This window comes from Leopardus geoffroyi, chromosome C1 (assembly GCF_018350155.1).
Source record: "Leopardus geoffroyi isolate Oge1 chromosome C1, O.geoffroyi_Oge1_pat1.0, whole genome shotgun sequence".
Classification (NCBI taxonomy): Eukaryota; Metazoa; Chordata; class Mammalia; order Carnivora; family Felidae; genus Leopardus; species Leopardus geoffroyi.
In genome coordinates, this window is record NC_059328.1 from 160,409,767 (window position 1) to 160,433,531 (window position 23,765).

At 44.2% G+C, this 23,765-nt stretch overlaps 1 protein-coding gene and 1 pseudogene across 1 annotated transcript in view; one reads left to right on the forward strand and one right to left on the reverse strand.

Annotated features, from left to right (window-relative positions):
- Nucleotides 1–5,614: 5,614 nt before the first annotated feature.
- The window catches only part of LOC123599067 (plasma membrane ascorbate-dependent reductase CYBRD1), a 34,599-nt gene continuing 16,448 nt past the window's right edge, over nt 5,615–23,765 (forward strand). The window contains exons 1-2 of the mRNA XM_045480179.1: nt 5,615–6,003; nt 22,265–22,473. Of these exons, the coding sequence (XP_045336135.1) occupies nt 5,811–6,003; nt 22,265–22,473 (402 nt within the window). The 5' untranslated portion in view covers nt 5,615–5,810. The remainder of the gene's footprint in view (nt 6,004–22,264; nt 22,474–23,765) is intronic.
- On the reverse strand, nt 14,396–15,839 carry LOC123599068 (annotated as a pseudogene).

Here is a 23,765-nt window from a genome sequence, read left to right on the forward strand (position 1 = left end):
CAACTCTTGGTTAATCTCATGGTTTGTGAGTTCAAGCCCTGCAGCGGGCTCAATAGCTGGCAGGGTGGAGCCTGGCTTGGGATTTTCTCTCTCTCCCTCTCTCTCTTCCCCTCCCCAGCTTGCACTGTCTCTGTTTCTCTCAAAATAAGCTTTAAAAAACATAAAAAATAAATTGAACCTAGGTATGATCAAACCCCATTCTTTTCTTCTTCAGCTGGTTAGTTCCTGTAACCTATAAAGGTGGTAGATAAGAATCGGGGAATCAAAGAATTGAATCCTGTATCTCTTCTGCCTGGACAAAACTCCACCTGCTAATGTCTGGGCTGAGGAGATAGGCCCAGAGTAGGGCCGTGGTAATTTTATTTTGCCAGATGATTAAATGATTAGGAAGAGTTATCAATCCCTTTCCCAAGTGCTTCCTGCCTCACCAAACTCTCATGATGATGATGGAAGCAATTTTAAAAAGTAAATGAAGGGTCAGTTAGATCTTACAGAGCAGTATGGCATGGGTGAACAAAACTAATGCCTTGATCTAACCCGCTCCCCTCCTCTATGTCCTACGGGGAAGAGGCCCTACTGAGTTAAGCCTTTGGCTTGGGCACCTTTTTAGGTGATTTCCTCGCTTCTTCTGTTCTCCCCAGACATCTTCCTCTTCTTGTGTTTGCCTCCCAGGCTGGTGCACCATTCTGCTCCCTCAGGAAGAGAGTTACTTTCTACCTCTTCCCAAACTGGGGTTCCTGAAATGAAGTCTATTCTTACTCCAGCCCTGCCCTCTTGGGGCAGGTAGACTCGGAGAGTCTCTTGAGTTAGGGAGGCAGTAGAGGCTGATTGCACAGCTAGTCTCCCCACAGCCAGAGCTGGAGATAATCTCCTCACCAGTTCCCTCAAAGGAGAAACACCTTAGCAAAGCACACATTATTTTTTTCCCCAAAGACGGCACAGACTAGCCTCACATAAGGAAGTATATTCCACCCATTAACATGGGTTTTTGTTCTTTTCAAAGTCCTAAACTCTGCTTTATTTTGCTAGGACACTGTGACCACTGCTTGAGCTTGGTTTACATCATGCGTCATGGTGTCAGCTGTGAGTCACTGAGACAGCTTTCTGATCCCCAAATCTCCTGTCCAGTAGAAGGGAGAACAGGAAGATGTGTGAGCTCATTCCTCCTACTTGTGGTTTTTTTCTTGTTTCATATATTCCTCTTTTCATAATATGTCCTAAAAAGGCATAGGCAGTTAGGTGGGGCTAGGGGAAGAGTGGTATTAGGTGAGGTAATTTTTCTACTTGTCTCTGTCAGGGTCCTGCAGGGAACAGTGGGTTTGCACAAAGGTTTAACTGAAGATAGTGTAATAAAGGGAGTATTTAGAGAGGTGCAAACGGACTTAAGAAAACCCAACAAAGAATGGTGAAAACAAGGGACAAGCAAGGGGGTGCTCAGCACCACATACAGGCCCTATATACGCAAGGAGGCATGGTGTTACTGAACTCTGGGAGAGCTATAGCTATGGAAGAGGGGCCACTCAAACATTGTTGTGGCAAAGGAATGCAACCACTGCAAAAACCATGGCCTAGCAAAGGGGCACAGATGGGTAAGTAGGTTGACCTCTCTTTCTTCCTGCCCTCTAATCTCCCTCAGTGTACTGGCCACAGCCAACTGGAAGCCAATGGGCAAGGAGCCTGCCAGAGCAGAAGGCAAGCCAAGGAAGGATGGAGAATGGAGGGGCAGAGTCCCCAACACACAGTCAATATTTGAATTAAAAAAACAGTCCACTTGGGGCGCCTGGGTGGCGCAGTCGGTTAAGCGTCCGACTTCAGCCAGGTCACGATCTCGCAGTCCGTGAGTTCGAGCCCCGCGTCGGGCTCTGGGCTGATGGCTCAGAGCCTGGAGCCTGTTTCTGATTCTGTGTCTCCCTCTCTCTCTGCCCCTCCCCCGTTCATGCTCTGTCTCTCTCTGTCCCAAAAATAAATAAACGTTGAAAAAAAAATTTTTTTTTAAATAAAAAAAAAAAACAAAAACAGTCCACTTATCCAACAAGGCAAACCACTATGCACAACTTATTGTACTTGACATTAGAATATTGGACTTCTGTATGCACCAAGAGAAATGCAACATTACCTCATGGAAATTCAGTAGATAAATGGCATATAAAACACCTGGTTCCTAATCTCATGACAGACGGGGTTTGGATTTCCTTTCCCCACCCCTTCACATCCTATCTCCTTACTCTGAATTCTATGTTTGTCAGGGACAAACAAAACAAAACAAAATCTGTCAATATGTACGTGTTTGTAGCATCACAGGTTTTTAGGAAGGCTATCGTGTTCATTGCCCACACTCCCTTCTCCCCCTACACACATCAGAAATCCCTTTGAGAGCATTGCTGACAAGTTATCTAGTCAGACTTTGGTGACCAATTGTTTACCATCTCACAAGGGGAACTTCTAGTATTGAACAACTCTTGTTTTAAAAAGCTGATACTAAGCCACAACAATATTTATTAAAAATTTTCCTCTTTCAAGTGACAAGTTTTATCAAAGTTAGGTCTTTAAAGGATGTTAAGATAAGAGACAAAGACCAAGCTTGAAAATTCCCCGAGCAAACAAAACCAGTTTAATTATACAAGCAAAGCTTAATTTAGCTCATTTTGCAAGACTGACTTGCCAAAGTCATTTCTTGCTTATGCCTCTGGAAATCATAAGCAAAACTTGAACTGTTTCCTAAGATCGATATAACCACTAATCAATTCCCTATCTTTTAAGAAAATTCTAGTATTAAAACCAATCACTGTGGAGCACCTGTGTGGCTTAGTCTGTTAAGTGTCCAACTCTTGATGTTGGCTCAGGTTGTGATCACAAGGCCCTGAGATCAAGCCCCAAATGGGTCTCTGAGCTGAGCGTGGAGCCTGTTTGGGATTCTCTCCCTCTGCCCCTCCCTCCCTCTCTCTCAGAATAAATAAATTTGAAGAAATACAACCAATCACTGTGAAAGATAAACAATCACTGCTATCTAACTATATAAGCTGCTTTATTTTTTTTTAATTTTTTTTAACGTTTATTTATTTTTGAGACAGAGAGAGACAGAGCATGAACAGGGGAGGAGCAGAGAGAGAGGGAGACACAGAATCTGAAACAGGCTCCAGGCTCTGAGCCGTCAGCACAGAGCCCGACGTGGGGCTCGAACTCATGGACCATGAGATCATGACCTGAGCCGAAGTCGGACGCTCAACTGACCAAGCCACCCAGGCGCCCCATATATAAGCTGCTTTATAACAACACACCTATACTCCTGAACCTCATTCCATGTTTTGGGTTGAATGCTCCTAGTTTACAAACTGTCTTTTTGGTGTGTGTGCAATAAATACACTTTTACTAATCACTGCTTCCATGATTCATTGGTTTTCTGTTCCTTCTGAACTTTTGAGAAGTTTAAAAGTTGAAAGTCTCTCAGTTTAGCTTCTAACTTCAAGATGATTGAATACCATCCGTACCATTTGGCCATGTTTTCATTCTCCGGAGAAGTTTTATTAAATGGAATCTGGAATCCCCCAGATGATTCTTCTTCTTTTCCTTCTCCTTCTCTATAGGTTCCATGCCTGGCATAGAACCCAAAGTGGAGCCCAACGCTTGAACTCACAACCCTGAGATCAAGACCTGAGCTGAGATCAAGGGTCAGACACTTAACCAGTTGAGCAACCCAGGCACCCCTGGAATCCCAGAGATTCTTATTTTCTGCTTCTGTGGAGAAAAATTAACTCATGAGCGAAGTGCAGATGCCGAGTTAAAGGGGTGAAGTTAACTGGGAACAAGGAGTAGACACTTTAAGGAAGAAGAATAGGGAGACACAATGACATTGTTAAGGAACTGCTAGTTAAAGATCACAAAGGAAGAGAAGCGGCATAAAGTTAAACAGGAAACGTTTGCAGCACCCAGGAACCAAAAAAATCTGAAAAAATAAAACTGGAAGATTTGGTGATAGTTTGTTTACACCTACAGGTTTACTTGTACCTTTTCCACCTCTGTTGTATGTCCTGAGAAGCTAACCCTTACGGACTAGATCAATTATCCTCTGGCTTCTGGTTAGGGTCAGCCATTTGGGACTCTGGACAGGAGACTGGAAAGAAAGAAAGCACAGCTGGAATATTCATCTTGCCTCTCATCCTCCCTGTGGGGTTGCTGCAGGCTGGCTGCGTCCCTCAACTCAAGGCCAGAACCTCAGTCATACTGCCCTCTTTACATAGCTCTGTCTCTGGATTCCAGTAACCCTCTTTCCTTCAGGCCTGGGCACTGCAAAATCCTTGTGGTTTCCCACACCCAGCCCACAACTTCGTAAATAGTCCAGTTCATTGCTAAACTGCCCAGGTGGAGTGTACCACCTGTTTCTTGCTAGGACCCTGGCACACTCAGTTTGATTCCTCTCCCCAACAAACTTTACTGAGTAACTATTACATGCCAAGGAAGAATATAATGATAAATTAGACAATACTCTCAAGAGGGCAGTTTGGGGAGCGGAGACAGCCACAGGAACAGATGTTTATATCACATCTTGATAAATGATGCAGCCAGGCATGGGATGGGGAGGTGAGTGGGTCAGGAAGCATAAAACAGAGGCAGGAGCAGATTCAGGGAAGGTTTCTTGGTGGAGATGGGAGTCAGGAAAATTTACAAGCGAGCATGTGGATAGAGTGGTCGTCTGGGTGAGAAGTTTACAACCATGGACATCAGGGGGGTAAGGGTGTGAAAGGACGAGTGGAGGGCTAGGTTGGGCCAGACCATTAGAAAACCTTGTACTGCGGGGAGGCGTCCTTCTTTTCCATTTGCTTACTCTCCCTCTGTTTCTCCACCAAGGGAAAAACGATGACCTAGGTGAAGTCTGCAGCCTCCTACTCTTAACCCTTGATCCTGCCCTACGACCAGGGCTTGACACTCCTGCTTCCTGGGCTGAAAACTGGTCTTTTCTGTTGAAAAGCACTTCCAGACAGCACCTGCACATTCTCAGGGCTTTCAAAATGGTACAACGACACAATACGGTAAACCAGTCCTTGGAGATGAGCTACAGGCGACGGCTAGAAGTGAACGTTCCCAAATGCATTCTAGAAGCCCTAACAGCCAGAGCCACGTTTTCTTTAACAGCAGATGACAACACCACGTCCCTTGTCTAATGGAGAAGGGTGACAGTGATGCTGGAAAGAGGGCAAAAGAGTGAAGAAGCTTCACTTCATCAAAGCGGGGCTTTGTTACAAATAGGTTTGTGCAGGTGAGCGCATTTAAGATCCACTATTTCTGACACTATATAGGCAAGTCCAGGGTCCAGACGATGTCTGTCTTCCCTGTCGAAAGCTCAAACCGCGAGTAGTTTGCTTTGCTAGGTAGGGCCTCCTTGGCGCATTCCTGGCATCGAAGACGGCCAATCCTCAGGGCTGGGGCTCTGGAGGCTTCCTTAATCCACATCGACACACAGTCCCATCTCTTCTCATAACCTAGAGCGAGCACCACTGCCTTCGTCTCCCCACAAATAAGAGACGAGGGCAGAGTCAAAAGCAAGCGGCGGGCATGGAATCCTCCGCGCTCTCTCGCTCTCAACAACGAACTGGATCGGTTACCGGATGCTGGGCCAGGGGGCGGCCCGAGATCTCGGGGGTGGGGCGGGTTTCTGAGCGCGAGCTGCCCACCCTCGGGAGGCCCCACACTCCGGCAGGCCCGCGAGGAAGCCCCTCCTCCCGGGCGGAGACGGCTCCCAGGAGTGTCCGGAGGCCGCCGCCGCCGCCTGGCAGAATTTCTGTCGCTGCCGAGGCGCGGAGTATGGGGCTCTGATGGCCATGGACGGCTACAGGGGCTTTCTGGGGCTGCTGGTGTCGGCGCTGCTCGTCGGCTTCCTGTCCGTGCTCTTCACCCTCATCTGGGTCCTCCACTACCGGGAGGGACTCGGCTGGGATGGGACCGCGCTCGAGTTTAACTGGCACCCGGTGCTCGTGGTCACTGGCTTCGTCTTCATCCAGGGCATCGGTACTGGGCACCTCCTGGGAGGCAGCGGGGAGGGACGCGCCGGCCGGGCTCCCCGACCGATCCCAGCCGAGTGCGGCTGACGTGGGCGAGCGAGGGGGTGCGAGCGGGTGCGAGGGGGAGCTCGGCGAGCGCGGGGGGCCGGGGGCCGGGGCGCGGAGACGGCCGGGCGTGGCGGCGGGACGGAGCCGGCAGCCGCGGGCGCGCGGAGCCTGCCCCGGGCCGACGTGGGCGAGCGGGGAGGGGCGGCGTGGCGGCGGCGCGCGAGGCGCGGGCACCGCCACGAGATGCTTCGCGGGGGGCGGCTGGACACGGCTGCGGCGGAGCTGGTGGCCCGGCGCGCCGGCCCCACTTGGTTAACTCTTTGCTGCGAGGGGGCGCGGGGCGCACGTGAGGCAGCCGCGTGACGCCAGAAAGCGGAGCGGAGGAGGGAGGCCGGAGTGCGGAGCGTCCCTGGCCCAGAAATTTGCCCCCCGTGGACGGAGCCTGCGCAATCAGGGGTGCGGAAACGCTCTTTAGGCGAGGCCTTCCTCTGAACTTTCTTCCCGGCTGCAGATTAGGAGAGGAAGGCGGAAAGGGTAGGGCGAGAATTGGTCTCCTCTTGCCCCATCCTCAGGCCTGAGTGAAGGTGGTCGGGGTGAGCGAAGCATCAGCTCTAGTCTGTCTCCTAGAGCGTTCACTTCAGTCCAGCCCAGGAAGCTGCCAAGACTCAAAAGGGGGTTAGGCTGCCCTGCCTTCACAGACTTGTTTTTGTGGCTTCCGACCAGCGAAAGTTCTCCCGCGGGGCTTCCTGTTGGGCGCTCGCCTTGAAGTGGGGCGGGAGCTGGCAGGTGGGGCTTGCGGCTGCCTGGCTCCCGGAGATGCTTGTGCTTGAGACATCCCTGGGGTTTGCTGTGTCCACGTTTGGCCCCACGAGAGTGCAGTTCCGGGCGTGTACTCATGCTCTGGGATGAGGCTAGCCCAGAGGGAGGGTTCAGTGGATGACATATTTCGTTTTTGTTTTTGTTTTGAGCTATAACTGACATACAACATGTTTCACGCGTATAACATGGTCATGTGTAAGATTATATATGTGTGTCGTAGACTCTTAAGTCTAGAGTTCTCTTTTGGCCAGCAGAAGAGCAGACACAGGATGAAAGCAAGAGATGGCTAATGTCCAGGAAAAAGACAAGAGCCCCGAATAAGGGTCCTTGCCCCGTATTTATTCAGATCAGAAGGCTTGCAAACGTGATGGGCGTGCACAAAGAGACAAAGAAACTAGGAACTTTAACTTGGGGATGTGAGAGAAGAGGGGGGTTTTGAAGAAATACAGTTTTTGGGGTTTGGGGTTTGGGTCAATATAAAACAAAACCCGGGCACCGGGCAGATGGGTAGATGGTTGTTAACAGCAGACAGGAGGTGCAGTGCCTGTTTATCTTACCTAGCCTAGGGGATGAGACAGATAGGGGGAATAGCCTCAGGGTTAATAAGGCACCTTTCTTTTTGTTAACCATCTCTGCTTCCGGCTGCTTTCCTGCAGCACAGCAGTCCATAGTCCAGTTCACCAATTTACCTAACCTGGCCCTATTCTCCTGTGAAAGCAGCTTTTCTGCTATACTACTAAATTGGGGGTGCTTTCACCCTGAACATCTAATCTTGTTTATTTCCTATACCTATGTATCAGGCACCTTTGCACCGTTTCTGTCTCAGGCCTTTGCCTCTCCCTCTCTATTTTGGGGACTCTGCACCCCCTCTCTCTTTTGGGGTGTCTTTGCACCTCCCTACTCCTGGCACCTTTGTGCCTCCCTATTCTTGGGGTGTCTTTGCATTCCCCTATTCTTGGAGTGCCAATCTGGCTTACCCAAACTCAGGTGTGAGCATTTTATGACTTTGTATGTCATTATGCCTTGTTAACCCATTGGTGTAAGCCCGGGGGATTCCTAAGCTTATCCCCCACACATGTGATTTATAAATCGAAGTGGTCTCCCCAGTAAGTCTCGTTAACTTCCAACAGCTCACGTAGCTACGCATTTTTTTTTCTTGTGATGAGAACTTTTAAGATGTACCCCCTGAGCAACCTTTAAGATCTACTTTCTTAGCAATGGCTCAAATATACAATATAATATTATTAATGTAGTCACTATGCTGTACCTTACATCCCCTGGACTTATTTTATAACTGGAAGTCAAGTTTTTTGACCGCCTTCACCCATTTCACTTGTCCACCCCCCTCCTCCTTCAATCCATGGCAGTTTTTATTGTGGTTGTGTGTGGTATTGTGTGTGTGTGTGGTTTGTGTCCTGACAGTTTCCTTCCTCCGCTGTTTGGCTGGAGGAACCTCCAGCCAGTGGCGCAAGTGCCATTTCTTTGTAGGCACTTTTCAAAAAGTGAAGTAAAGGCCTTGCAGACAAAGTATTTAGAAGAAGGTATAAAATGGTGAGCTGAGGTTATACCTCAGAAAATAATGGACAGACGGGGCGCCTGGGTGGCTCAGTCGGTTGAGCGTCCGACTTCGGCTCAGGTCATGATCTTGCGGTTCGTGGGTTCAAGCCCCGTGTCGGGCTCTGTGCTGACAGCTCAGAGCTTGGAGCCTGTTTCGGATTCTGTGTCTCCCTCTTCCTCTGACCCTCCCCTGTTCATGCTCTCTCTCTCTCTGTCTCAAAAATAAATAAAATGTTAAAAAAAATTTTTTAATAAAAAAGAAAATAATGGACAGAAGTGTAAAGGCTTCAGAAAGAGGTGCCACCGGCCAAAACCTCTAGCTCTGTCTCTGAGCGGGCTGCCTTTTCTCCAGCCATATCTGGCTCTCCGAATCAAACAAGCTAACAGAAAAGCTCCAACCTCATTCCTGAAGAAAAGATTTTTGTTTCCATTTAAAGCTCGTGCTGCAGCCTTCAGCAGGTGTGGCCAGCATTCTCCCACTCTGGGATGTAGTGGCAGACAAGTTGCTAATGCTTCCCTTACCTGGGTTGTTGTGACAGGCATGCGGGTGCGCCTGCCATTGGCCAGCCAAGTTATTTCGTTACATAAGTCCCAGTTATTTTGCCACTGACCTAAAACGAGAAAAACAGACTCAAGTCCCAAAGTCACTGTCATCAAAAACACTCTTTCCTTCGTGGTGAGGCCCTTCAGTTTGGCCAGAGCTGTGAACATCTCCTGTTTGCTCCAAGTAGTGGCAACAGTCTCTTCATCTTTTCCAACCAGCCCTTCAGAGAGCTCCTAATACCAGGAAACTTTCCAGAGTCTTCTCATAGTTGAGGGTAAGGGAAACACAGATGATATTAGCTGTTTCCTGACTTACGAGAGAGGAGACAGTCACCAAACAATCGCTGGCATTTATTGAATGCTTCCTGTATGCCCACTGAGTGCACTCTTTCACAGTTAATGTAAGAATAAACCAAGACACAAAGCAGTTAAGTACCTTACCCAGGGAAGTAGTATGTTTCCAGTGGCTCTATTTTCAAGGTTCATTTCTCTGTTTTTATGGCAATATGCTTATTTTCTGCAAAGTATTCTTAAGAGAAGCAAAAAAAGGTTCATCTCAAATACACTTTGAAATGGTTTATTCGTGTTAGAGTCCATTAGAGTTTTCCTAAAAGTTTAGTTTCTTGAAACTTCGGACTTTTCTTAATCTGTTCATACTGACTTTTGAGCAAAAACGTGTGAATGGATATTTTGGTCATCTGTTGCTTTTATGCAAACCTTGTTTCCCCTAAGCTAAGTTACGGGCTTTGTATTAGTTTTGGAATGTTTGTTCTGTCAACATTCCCCGTCCTGTTTACTATTTGGATTCCAGACTTGGAAAGCACTTTAATCAGATCATGTATTTCGTTGACATAAACATAAGCTTTCTCATACATACAGGCACATGCGTTGTATAACTGAGTCCTTACGAATCTTGGTCACCCCACACTTGCTCCTATCCAGCAGTACGAGGGCTCTAGCTGCAGGGCCAGCGTTAAAGAGTTGGCTTTGTAAGCCAGGAGGGAAACACACGTTACAGACTAGCCATGTTAAAACAGACTTTTTTACTGTTTCAGTGAGGAAATTTTTAGGTTTTGCTCTTTCAGATCCCTAGGAATGAACACAATGAAATGGAGTTTGTCTGTGATGCACAAATATTTAGAGATAAGGAGGGGAAGGCTGAAATCCAGTTATTACTCTGAGCATAAAATGCCTTACAAATATAATACACAGACAGTAGACAACATGTAAAAGCATTTGAGAACAAGTAAAGAGTCCTGTGAAGCACCTTTAAGAAGTAAGCTCTGGAGTAAGCACAAAAGTTACAAAATAAAGGCCCGTGTGTGTGTTGCGGTGATGGGGACGGGGGCGGGTACACGCATACCTAAACGCACATAGTCCAAATACATTTTGGGAAATCTGTGTATTCTAAAATAGAATATAACAGACAATAGGACATCTAAAACTGAAATAAAATTTTAAACTAGTGGGAAACCTAGCGAACATGAATGAGGAAGAATTTCAAAGAGAAGTTGAGAAGAGGCTTTGTACTTCTCTTAAAAGGAATGTTTCCCATGAAATAAGTACACTGCCAGGAAATCAGAGAAACAGCCCTTGAAAAGAAGGCCACAGAAAAGATTGAAACAAACCCTCTCAAAGTGGCAGTTGACCTTTTAAAAGGTTCAGCAGGGTGGAATATGTTATTTGGTAAAAGGTAGAAAATTCAAGTATATAAATTGGGTGAATAGAAGCCTCAGCAATCCTATACTCCTTCCCTTTCCACATGCAGAACTCTGCTGCCTGTATAAACTGAAGGAAGAGAAATTGAATAGTATGGTGATCTCAAGTTGGCTTTGTGAGAGAATCTAACTACATTTAAGTAACATTTAAAAGACTAAGAAAAAGAAATTGAGTAGGCCTTAAATTAAGGCAGTTGGCATAGCCTAATAATGTATCTCAAAATGACCAAATCCAAGTCCACTTAAATACAATTTGAAAAGGCTCTTGGCGTAGCACCTGGCAAAGAAGATGGTGGAGAAAATGCCCCAGGTACCTACTCCGAAACCAGCCTTGAGGACACTATTAATAATAATACCTACCAATTTTAGGGAAATGAGGGTTTTTACAAAGCATGAAGACACAATTCAAGGCAACCCAAAACACATTTTTTGTTATAAATACATGCAGATCTCTTTGTAATGTAACTAATAAAAATGTTTTAGAAACGATTACTTTGCTCACTGTTGTATATCTGGCACCTAGAATAACAACTAGATCTGGCAACTGGTAGGCCAATAAATAGCAATTGAATGACTGAGTGATTAGTTCTGTAACAAAATGCAATTTTACTCATTTTATAATGAGAATAATAACATCTAAAGTAAATGTGCTCTCCCTCCCCCCTCAGTGATTATCCTGTTCAGCCAGTTTGGCAGTACTGGTTTATTAGGGAAGAATGGGCGTCATATTATATTGGAAATGCATCTTTATTCTAAAGGCCTCAGGGTCATTAGAATGTTGCTAAGTACGACCTGTGCCTCCTCTTGCCTACCTAAAGACATCATCACTTCAGTTCTCCCCTTTTCCTTCTGCATCACTAAGTTTCTCCCCCCCCCCCCCCCGATGGATTATTTCCAACATGTTACAATTTCTATCATCTTAAAAACAACCATACTCTTAACCCCATCCTTCTGGATGTTTATTCAGTCATCCTGGATTCCTCTTTCCCTATCACACTTCTCACCCAGTCCTTCAGATAATTATATAGATGCCAAACTTAAAATACAGTATTACCCAGATTCTGACCATTGACTATTTTAGTTATTTATTCACTCATTGGCTTCTCCTACTAAAATGTAAGTTCCCTTGTCTGTTTTCCTCACTGCCGTATCCATGGTGTGTAGAACATTACCTAGCATGCAGTCAGAATTCAATAAATATTTACTAAATTAATGCAAGTTTGGGCAGTCCTCTAAACCAGGGGCCATACCTACAAGGATGGTTTATAAAGTAAATATGTGAAGTGGATTAGGTGTGTAGCACCCACGAGAATGTCTTTCTGTGTTCAACTAAACATTCAGACACACAAGACTGCCAAGACCACACTGGGCACCAGCCCACTTAGGAGGATGTAGGATAGGAACCAGAGCTTGCTAGCGTGACCGCATCGGGTATCCTTTTTCTTTTCTTTCTTTTTTTTTTTTAAGTGATTTAAAAAAAAATATTTATCTTGAGAGGGAGGGAGAGAGTGTGTTTGGGGAGGGTCAGAGAGAGAGGGAGAGAGAGAGAATCCCAAACAGGCTCTGAACTGTCAGTGCAGAGCCCAATGTGGGGCTCGATCCCACGAACCATGAGATCATGACCTGAGCGGAAAGCAAGAGTCTGATGCTTAACCAATGGAGCCACCCAGGTGCCCCAAACAGGCATCCTTTCTGCAGTGGTTCATGTAGCAACCATATATCCCCCCCATAAACTAGCCTCTCTGCAGGTGACAGTTTATTCACCAGGAGATGAGATCTGCATTGGTGGGATCAGAGCTTTAGGTCTCCATGCCCCAAAGCAGCCAGTATCTCTTGCAATACTCTATAGATCTGGCTTCCAGTGTTCCTGCAGGGGATATATAGTGAGTTGAACAGTGTCCCCCAAAAAGATATGTCCAAGTCCTATTCTTAAGGACCTGTGGATGTGACCATAGTGTCTTTACAGAAGTAAAGTTATGGGTCTCAAGATGAGATCATCCTGATTTAGAGTGGGCCCTACATCCAATGACTTGTGTCCTCAGAAGGGAGAAGATTGGAGACACAGACACAGAGGGGAAGGCAATATGAAGATGGAGGCAGAGATTGGAATGATGGGTCAACAAGCCAAGCAACACCATGAGTTGCCAGCAGCCTCCAGAAGCTAGGAGAGAGGTATGGACTAGATTCTCCCTCAGAGCCTCCAGAAGGAACTAGTCCAGCCAACACCATGATTTTGGGCTTCTGGCCTTCAGAACGATGAGAGAATGCATTTATTGTTACTGGAAGCCACTCAGTTTTTGGTAATTTGTTATGATAGCCCTAGGAAAGCAACATAGGGTATAACAGTTATCATTGCACTCTGGGAAGCCCAGAGTTTGGCATTCTTATCAGGTATTTATAGATGTTTCATTACTTTTCCCAGTCCAGACACGGTTTACCAATCAGGGGGTGATTTTATTGTGAGCAATGTTTCCTAATGACATTAGTGTGAAGCTACTTTATCTGTTAACTAAGACCATTAACGAAAGGTCAGATCCTCATACGGCTGAAGGGAAATGCCTTCTGTGTGTGCATGTTGAGGGTGGAGGGAGGACTGTAAAGAACTGGAGAGTGTCTACTTTTGACAAAATAGGAAACCTCTTAGCTGCAGCAGATTGTGGCTCTATGGGGATGCCAGCCCTGAGTGGCTAGAGCTTCCCATTATCCAGGAGAATACAGATTTTAAAAAACTGGTTCAGTCTAAAAGTAAACCAGCCACAAAGCCAAAACAGAACCCCCCAAATATTGTGCTGATCAAACAAAACACATCTACGGACCAAACCCACTCGATACCTCCCAGTTTACAAGTGACTTTCTGTCTTGACTTTGTGGGATTTAAATTTTTCCCTTAAAAAGAATAATCTTCTCTGTTGAGAAAATAGACCAGAAATGTTTTTTTATAACTTTTTTTTTTTCTTCCAGGAGAAACTTTCTTAAAAGGTAAAAATAGGCTTTGAAAGAACTGTACAGACTTTGGCTGTACTTTTCTAAGTTTGTTCATTCATCCAGTTTTCATATATCATCCTATTTAATTAGCATACATTTATTAAACACTTACTGCATGCCAGACACTGTGTAAAACAAATAAGTAAAATGCAGCCCTGTCTACAAGCTGTTCCCATTTAAGTTTGTTAGAGCTGAGTTACAGTTTTCTTCTAGAAAACCTGAGCCCTAGATATTTAGAGCTGGCTAAGATTTTACGTTCAGCTCCTAAGTTTAAAGATTGTCTGACTAGGGTCAAAGAGGTGATATCAGAGCCAGTACCATTTCTAATTTGTTACATAATATCGATGTGAAGCATAAGAAAATATAGCTTATGTTTCTACAATGCAGAGTTTCTGGGTATTTAAATATCTAGCAATTAATTGAATTTTTCTCTCTTCACACACTCTTCGATACCAGGTAGCCACCTGTGTGATGATTTCAGTCACTTTAAAGAGATGCTTCAGTGCCAAGATACTAAAACAAATCTACCAAATCATCCAAATCACTTCCTACATTTTGATTCTCTAAAGGTCGAGACGGTTTGAATACACAGGCATGTTCCAAAGCTCAGATTTTTTTTTTTTTTTTTTTTTTTTGCAGTGGCAGGTAGATTTTTTTGGACTGGGACACACTGGGGACCCTCACCCATGGCAGGGAGTGGGGGTGAGGTTGAAGACAAAAGTCTGATGGTCACTTGTGGTAGAATGGCGAATTCTGGTTGTGCTGGATGAAGATGTAGCCGAGGGCCAGGCTGGCTGGTAGCTGCAAAGCCCGATTCTCCTGCCAGTTGCATCTGCACAGGGAACTGGGGAGAGGCAAAGAGGGCAGGGGCTGGACGCAGAGCTTGGGGGTGCATGCGGTGCAGGGAGGAAGAGTCAGAAAATAAGTCCGTTGGTTAGTATGTTGCATCTGCGTTTGCAAGGGGTTTTGTCAGGCCAGGTCACCACCAGGCTGGAGGAACCCTATCTGGGTGGGCTGACAGTGGCTGTGCACTGCACAGGGCTGTGGCCATGACAGGTACCGCAGTGCCGGAAACGCCGAAGGTGTTCTGAGCGCAGCCTAGGGCCGGCTAAGGGGGTCCACAGCGAGGTGGGCGGTCCCATAAGCACGGCCTTGGAATTGGCCGACCTCTGCGGTCCCTGCGAAAGCTGCTGCTGAGCCCGCCTCCTGCAGGGTTGTAAGTACTTGGGGTGGGAACATCTGTTTGGCCCTGCCAGCAGCCACTATGAGGGTGCCTGGGCGACTGTGCCCTCCGGGGCTCTTCTGCATGCTGAGGAGGGGAGCTCCTGTGTGAACAGTCAGGCTCTGCTGTTGCGCGGCTGTCAGCCTGGTCAGGTCACTGTGCTCCCTAAGCCTCCGTTTCTCACCCTCAGGTAAAACTTTATTGAGCTGTCGGAAAAGCTAGTGCTTCTCTTCCTATAGGGCCCCAAGCTTCTCCTGCAACTTCAGGATTTGTTCCTTGTTCTCCTCTAGCGACATTCTGTCTGCCTGTAAGGGTTAAATTGTAGTGTAGGGCTAACGCTTAGCTTGAAAAATAACAGCTTTGTGTTGACACTGAAGGTTAAGAGATAACAGCCTTGCTTTGCTCTTGTAAACTACGCCTCATACTCTTGTAAATTAGGCTTCACCAATTAAGGAAACAAAAGTTCAAAGAAAAGAGCATCAGAGGCAGGGTCAAGGAGATCCACTGGTTGCAACTTGGAGGCAGAAAGTCTAAAATAAACACCTCATTAGGCAACTGTTTCTAACTCATCTGGCAACTGTTTCTAACTCATCTGGAAACTGTTTCTTTGTTCTGTTTTATCATCATAAAACGATGTGATCGGTTATAGAAACTCTGTACCCCGGCTGTTTGGGGCCGCACTCTTATCAAGAGTGTTGGTCCCGATCGGTCGGCCTTGCCTCTCATTGTAATAAACATTGTTGTGACTGTCACTGGTGCCCGTAGCATTCTGTTTCAGGAGTCGTGTGGGTGCAACATGCCGTGTCCTTTTTCTCCCTTCTCCGGGCTCTTCCTTCATCTTCTGTTCCATCGTCTTGTCCACCTCTTCTTACTCCGCTGGCCGCTTGCGCTCCCGCTCCATTTTGTGTGCTGGTGCAACACCCAGCCACGGCGTTGGAAAGCTTGGGGCGCTCCAGGAGCGCAGGCGTGGTGCTTTTGAGGACGCTCGGGCCGGGGGCGCCTGGCTCTGCCACTGACTGCCAGACCTCGGACTGGGCCTACGCGGAGGCGGGCGCCCAGGCGGAAGCCCGCCGGTCAGTCCGCGGCCAGCCACCGCAGCCCGGGTCACGCTCCCCCCCCCCCCCCCCGCCCGTCCAGCCTTGGGTGCTCCGCTAAGCGCAGCTCTAGCGGGCCAGGGTTTCAGGCATTCGTGCTTCAAAGTTCAGGTTCTCTTTGACAGCTACCATAGGAATCTTTGCTGTAGGATTCTCTGCTTTTATGTTTAAACTGGAGATCTTTGCATAGAGTCTGGTACATTCTTGGGTGCACGGGGAAATTAGTAAATCCTGCTCTGAGCGTATACCAAGGATGTCAAAATAATACCTCATTCAAAGGGTTAAGGAAAGTGTAACGCATACGCCATATTTAAATAGAATTTACAAGTGTTTTAAAATTCCACTGTACTTCAAACAATTACTCCTATTTTATTTGGGGGTTCATTTAAAGCATACGTCAAGCTGTTAAGTGGGCCTAGGTGTAAACTACCTTTTACTTGCTTGAAAGGACCACTTGGTCTTACACTTGGATCAGCAGTACAGGTTGTCTTGAGTTTTTGATTTGTGCGTTTTCAAAGAGGATCTGCTCATTTGCTGGGAAACAATGAATTACTGTAATTTTAATTTTTTTATTTTTAAGTGTTTATTTATTTTTGAGAGAGAGAGAGCGCACGTTGGGGAGGGGCAGAGGGAGACACAGAATCTGAAGCAGGCTCCAGGCTCTGAGCTGCCAGCACAAAGCCGGATGTGGGGCTTGAACCCACATACTGTGAGATCATGACCTGAGCCCAGGACAGATGGGTAACTGACTGAGTCACCCAGGCGCCCCTACTGTACTTTAAAAAATTTATTTATTCAACAAACACTTAATGAAGTCCTACTATGTACCAGGCTGTGTGCTAACTGCTGAGATAGGACACTGAACAAAGTAGACATGCCCCTACCTTCATGAATCACAAGACTGAAACACGGAAGAACTAGAGTCAAATTGTTTTCTATGTTTGGGGACATTTCTCCCTCCAAGTGCCTCTCTCTTCACATACGCTTTGACAGATCTAAAATTTGTATTGCCTATAGATAGTTTATGGATGGAAAGCTGGTGTCAAACCAGAGATTACATCTTAGAGAATGTATATTTTCACACATTCCTGCATTGATCATGCAGCTAGGAGCTGAGAAATTTTCCAATTAAATTCAGTGCAAGTTACTATATTTTCGCCTTCATTTGTCCGAGAAATAATTATGCACAGGTGTTGATTTCCTTTTCCCTTTCCTTCTTTGCCTTCTTTTCTCTTTTCTTTCTTCTTTCTTCCTGGTGTGTTCCACTACCAATAATTTTTCTTCTGAAGAAGATTTAAAATGTATTTCTCACATATATATGTGTTCATGTTTCCCTTCGTTTTCTGCGAGGATATGGTCTTGCCAACTCGGGCCTCTAACAGAAAACCCTTGTTTCAGTTACAAGTAGCCGTTTGATGCCGTTTCCCCTCCTCATGGGCTTATGAGACGTTTTTCTTCCTTCTCACTGAACCTCAGGAATGGTGTCTAGGTAAATGCCAAGCCAAAAAAGCAAGAAATATTTAAATTCCGCTCTCCAGGCAGTTTTTATAGCTGTTGAGAGTAGCTTCTTGTTTAAGAAATGTGGTTTGCTTTGTTAAGATTGCCCTTTTCTCTGGGAGTCCACTGTATTTTTGTTATTTATACATCTTTAAAAACATGTAAACACTTTATGCAAATGTAACATTTTGCGGTTATCCTTCATTTATCTAAAGAACACTCTGAATGATAGTCAACTATTTATATTTGGCAGAATTTCCACATACCCAGGGGAGGCAGAAACTCCAGGCCTCACTCACATGAGAGCTCCCTCCAGTTTCCGCGGGCTGCCGACTTAGTGGCTGAGATTAATTCGCTATTGGGTTTGTGAACTTACAAAAATATTGTTTTAACTTGAAAAATAGTAAGAATTCTTTCAGTCATACGGAAAGTAACATAACATCCCCATGTATCCATCACCCTGATTTAACAGAGGTTCTGATTTTTGTCAACATAAAAAGGTATAAACTAGAACTCAAGGGTGGTAGGAAGAAAAGATTATACAGGATGATGGAAGAGGAAGCACCCTAACCTAAGCAAGAAACTAAAAGAGGAGATTGAAGAACTCTAAACTAGACCCAGGGGCTGAAACATCGTAACTGCCTGGGCTCATGCGGATGGGAGGGAAGCACCTCTCCAGCTCTAGAAGCCCCTTAGGATTTTCTCCACTGGTAATAGGACAGTATGTTTTATGGGTAACCCCAAATCACCAATAAAAGATTACATTGTGTCCATTCATGCTACTGCTAGAGAAGGAAAGCTTGTGTGCAACCAGTCTGAAAGCATTTGAGTAAATGTGCAAGGTTCAAAAATCCAGTTTTAACACTCAAGGAGCAAAGATTTTAGTTTTGCAGGAAATTCAACACATTCCTCTATGATGCCTGTAGTATTTAGAAGAGTAAAAATTCTTCACTGGGCATTTTTTTTTAGGCAAGTGTTTTATTGAAGAACCACACACATGCAGAGAAGTACCTAAATCATAAGTTACATGTTTTTATAACATGAACACACTCACGTACCTGGATGGTGAAACAACATCCCAGGCACCCAAGAATCTTCCTGGTAACCATCGTAACTTCTCTCGGTCATGATAATTACTCCTGACTTCTAATATCAGAGGTTAGTTTTGATTTTGGAAATTTTTGACACAACAGGTTCCAGATCAGGGAGAAAAAGCTGTTGTGATTTATTGTTCATAATTTGCTTTTCAAGCAAACATAGTCCACGTATTTCCTTTTCATACATAGATGTTCAAGTTCCCTCATCTAAGATAAGGGCAGTGCCTGGATGATAGGATGATGATGATAGCAACAATAATAATTATTTTTTAAAATGTGAATTGAGATTAAGCAAGCTACTTAACATCTCTCTGCCTTAGCTTTCTCCTCTGTATAACGGTAATAGTAATCATACCTTCTTCACAGAGTTGAGGTAAAAATTATGATGTAAACATATAGAGCACTTAGCATGGTGTGTAAGGGTTCAGTTGTGTGTGTGTGTGTGTGTGTGTGTGTGTGTGTGTGTGTGTAATAAATCATGTTAACCCAGAAGAGGGTGAGATGTATTATTAGATTTTCATATTATCCACATTTTTATTTTACTAATACCTGATCACACAGATTGCAAAAGGCTCCACTGTGTGGATGAAAGGTCACAAAGTCATGGGTAAAGAGACATTTGCTTTCCTTGAAAACTTGAGAATCATATACGTTTTATATGATTTATATGAAAACTTGAGAATCACATGTACATATGGATATGTATATCCACTAATTCCAAGGAGAAAAAGCATAAGGAGGGGAAACCATGTGTCTGAGTTGACTTCAGTTTGACTTCTAGACTTTGATCAGCCTGAAGAAAGTATCTTACATTTATTTAAAACACACGCAAAAGTCACACACACAAATAAAATTCGTGAAATCTGAATTAGGTCAGTGGATTATATTGATGTCTGTTTCTTAGTTGTGATGTTGTACTATGGTTATGTAGGATGTTACCATTGGTAATATCAGATGTTATCAGCTGTGTGAGGAGTAGATGGGATCTGTCTGTATTATTTCTTACAACTGCATGTAAATCTACAATTATCTCAAAATAAGAGTTAAAAATCATACTTATGGAGCTACATGCTTTGAGCCCAGGGCTGTTCTAGGCTCAGGATACAAGGAGAAACAGCAAAATGCATTCCTTCCTTCAGAGAGGATGAAGTAAAGATGAGAAGGGACATTGAGCTAGATTTTAAAAGTACAGTTGACTCTTGAACAACATGAGTTTGAACTGTGCAGGTCCACTTACGGGTGGATTTTTTTCTTTTGGATAAACACACGACAGTACTGTAAACGTATTGTCCTTATGATTTTCTTAACATTTTCTTTTCTCTAGCTTACTTCATTCTAAGAATACAGTATATAATGCATATACAAAATATGTGTTAATCAACTGTGTATGTTATCAGTAAGGTTTCCAGTGAACAGTAGGCTATTAGTAGTGAAGTTTTGGGAGAATCAAGTTATATGTGGATTATCAACTTAGTTGGGGTCATTGCCCCTAACGTTGTTTAAGGGTCAACTGGTATACCTGGTTGCACTAAATGGCTTGAAAAGATTCACTGAATATAGAAATGATTATCCAAAAAGTCTCCATGTCCTCGAGGAAATATAATCGATCAACATTTATAAGGTATCCATATATGCACTAAAATTAGTAAGTAGCAATCCTTCAGAGTTTGGACTAGATAAAAAGAAGACTGTCTTAATGGTGAGGGCTGTCAAGTGTTAAGGAATGGAACCAACGAATACGAAGATTGACATCTTTTGCTGTAGGCTTTAAAGAGGCTGAACCCACATCTGTCTTTGTAGGTTTATGCCTTTGTGACTGAGAATGGACTAGATAATGCCGTAAATTTCTGTGGTCCTATGAAGTTCTATATATTTAAATTATAAATGTCTGTAGTGGGAATATGCTTTTTTTTTCATGCTGGAACTAAGCAATATACACTGCTGTTATAATGGAATCCACCTTCCAGAGGAAGTATTCTTCAGACTTTATCCACCTGTCATACATTTTCAGACCTCTAAAGTTTTCCTGACATGGACTGGAGGGGTGAGAATGAGGGTGGGTAGGGGCAGGATATTGTCTTCAGAACAAAAATTGCATGCTGCTTAACGTGGCTATGTAATCTATTGCTTAAACCAGCACATTTAAAACAATGCTATTCAAAAATGTTTTTGTTGAAGTTTAATCTACGTGCAGAAAAATGTACATACGGTGTATAGCTTGGTGAAAACTTCCCTCCGTGAACACCTATGTAACCAGCATTCAGACTGAGAAACAGAACATCAGCAGAAAGCTAGAAATCTCTTGCATGTTCCTTTTCAGTTACTATACCACTTCCTCACAAGGGCAACCATTATCCTGACTTTTCTTATTGCAGAGATGAGTTTTGCCTGTTTTTATGGTTCGTATAAATTGAATCCATACAGTCTATAACTGTTTATGTCTGGTTTCTTGGCACCCACATTATAGGTTGATCCATATCATTGGGTGATGTTCTAGTTATAGATCATTCATTCTCTTTGCTGTATGTTATTCCATGGTGTAAATATATCACAGTTTGTTTACCCATTCTATTAATGATGGGCATTTGGGGAGTTTCTAGTTTGGGGCCCCTACAAATAGTGATGCTAATAATATTCTAGTGCATGTCTTTTGGTGAACATATGTACATATTCCTTTGGGGCATGTACCCAGGAGTAGAATTGCTGGATCATAAGTTACGCCGAAGTTTAGCTTGAGTGAATACTGCTAGTTTGCCAGAGTGTTTGTTCCCATTTAAACTCCCACCAGCAGAACATGAGAGCTGTGATTGCTTTACATCCTCTGCAATACTTGGCATTTTTCATGTTTAGCCATTCAGATATGTGGTAGACATATTCTCATTTGATTTTAATTTGCATTTCTCTGTTGACTAGTGAAGTTGACATCTTTCTTATGTTTATCTATATTTGGACATACCTTTTTGTAAAATATGTGCATATACTCTTTTGTTCGGTTAAATCTTTGTGCGCATGTGTATATATATATATATATATATATATATATATATATATATATTCCTTAGTCTGTCTTTTCTTATCAAACTATGACTATATGAAGAAACCAGGTCATAAGATTAATAATTTAGTTTTGGATGTGTTGAGTTTGAGATATTTGGAGGCATCTCTATAGAGATGTAAAGAAGCTGTTGGATTTTGTGGGTCTGGAGGTAAGAAGAAAGTTCTGGGCTTAAGGGGCTCCTGGGTGGCTCAGTTGGTTAAGCGTCTGACTCTTGATCTCAGCTCAGGTCTTGATCTCAGCGTTGTGAGTTCAAGCCCCATGTTGGCCTCCATGCTGGGCGTGGAGCCTACTTTAAAAAGGCATGAACTGGAGGTGAGAATTTGGGAGTCCCTGCCATGTAGGTAGCATCTCAGTGAAGGAGTGAATGAGATCACCCACAGAGAGTGTAGAGGGAGGAAAAAGTCTTAGAATTGACCCTGAGAGCCCCCAGAGTTTGTTCATAAGTCGGAAATAAAGAAGATGCCGGCAAAAGAGCCCAAGAATGAACCCCTGAGAGGCAGGGAAGAGGGGAGAAGCAGAAGCCAGGTGAAAAGGGTTTCATGGAAGGGAGTGTTCAGCGTGTCAAACTGTTCAACTTGTGTTAATTAAAAACAACAATGCCACGTTCTGTCCCCTTTTGCTTCTTTCTAGCCATCATCGTATACAGACTGCCATGGACCTGGAAATGCAGCAAGCTCCTGATGAAATCCATCCATGCAGGTTTACACGCTGTTGCTGCCATTCTTGCAATTATCTCTCTGGTGGCGGTTTTTGATTTCCACAATGCCAAGAATATCCCCAACATGTACAGTCTACACAGCTGGGTCGGACTGACGGTCGTCATACTCTACATCTTACAGGTCAATGTCTCAGTGTATTTGTAAGCATGATATGAAAAGCAGCACAGTTCAGATACTGTAGATGTTTTCTACACATTCATATTTCTTGGAAATAATCTTCTCATTCCCTTTAGGCCCTGTTCCATTTTGTTTCCATTGTAAGTATTCTTCCCTGAAGGGCCACCAGAACTGCAGAATTCAGTCTTTAAGCTTGAGCATGAGATTTAAAAAAATTTTTTTAATGTTTATTTATTTTTGGAAGAGAGAGAGAGAGAGCGCACGAGCGGGGGAGGAGCAGAGAGAGAGGGAGACACAGAATCCGAAACAGGCTCCAGGCTCTGAGCTGTCAGCACAGAGCCAAATGCGGGGCTTGAACTCACAAACTGTGAGATCATGACCTGAGCTGAAGCTGGACACTCAACCAACTGAGCTATCCAGGCACCCTGAGCATGAGATTTTAAATATGGACATATCTATGTAGGGAAATTACTGTCTCCATAATACCATAATACCATAATACCTAGACTGCCATTATCTGGACTTCAAGTTCCATGTGCTGAATAAACAAGCATAGGCAAGATTTCTTTCCCATATTCCTCTATCATTTTTCTTTTCTTTTTTGTTTTATAAAATTTTATTTTCATGTTTATTTACTTTTGAGAGAGAGTGTGCACACATGAGCAGAGGAGGGACAGAGAAAGAATTAGAGGATCCAAGGTGAGCTCCATGCTATCAGCACAGAGCCCAGTGCAGGGCTTGAACTCACAAACTGTGAGATCATGACCTGAGCAAAAGTTGGGTGCTTAACCAACTGAGCCACCCAGGCGCCCCGCCTTTTTTTTTTTTTAAGTTTGTTTGTTTGTTTGTTTGTTTGTTTGTTTGTTTATGAGAGTGAAAGAGAGAGAGGGAGAGGGGGTAGAGAGAGAAATGGAGAGAGAGAATCTCAAGCAGGCTCCACATTGTCAGCACAGAACCTGATGCTGGACTCATGACCTGAACCAAAATCAAGAGTCGGGTGCTTAACTGACTGAGCCACCCAGGTGCTCCTGTCATTTCTATTTCCTAACTTTATGAGTGAAGACATGAATTTTACTTCTTTGTTAGATTTTGAAGGCTCAGTGATTAGTTTAGTTTTCCCCTGTCTTTTCTTCACTTATTAAAAACACATACATTTGAGAGCAGTCTATATGAACAAAAGTTAATGGAGTGTGATAAGGATTTGGCTATTCTAGGACACTAAAGTAAAAGGTGAATTTTTAAAATCTTTTTGGTGGTAACCATTTTGTTGAAAAATCTTTGTGAACTACGGCAAT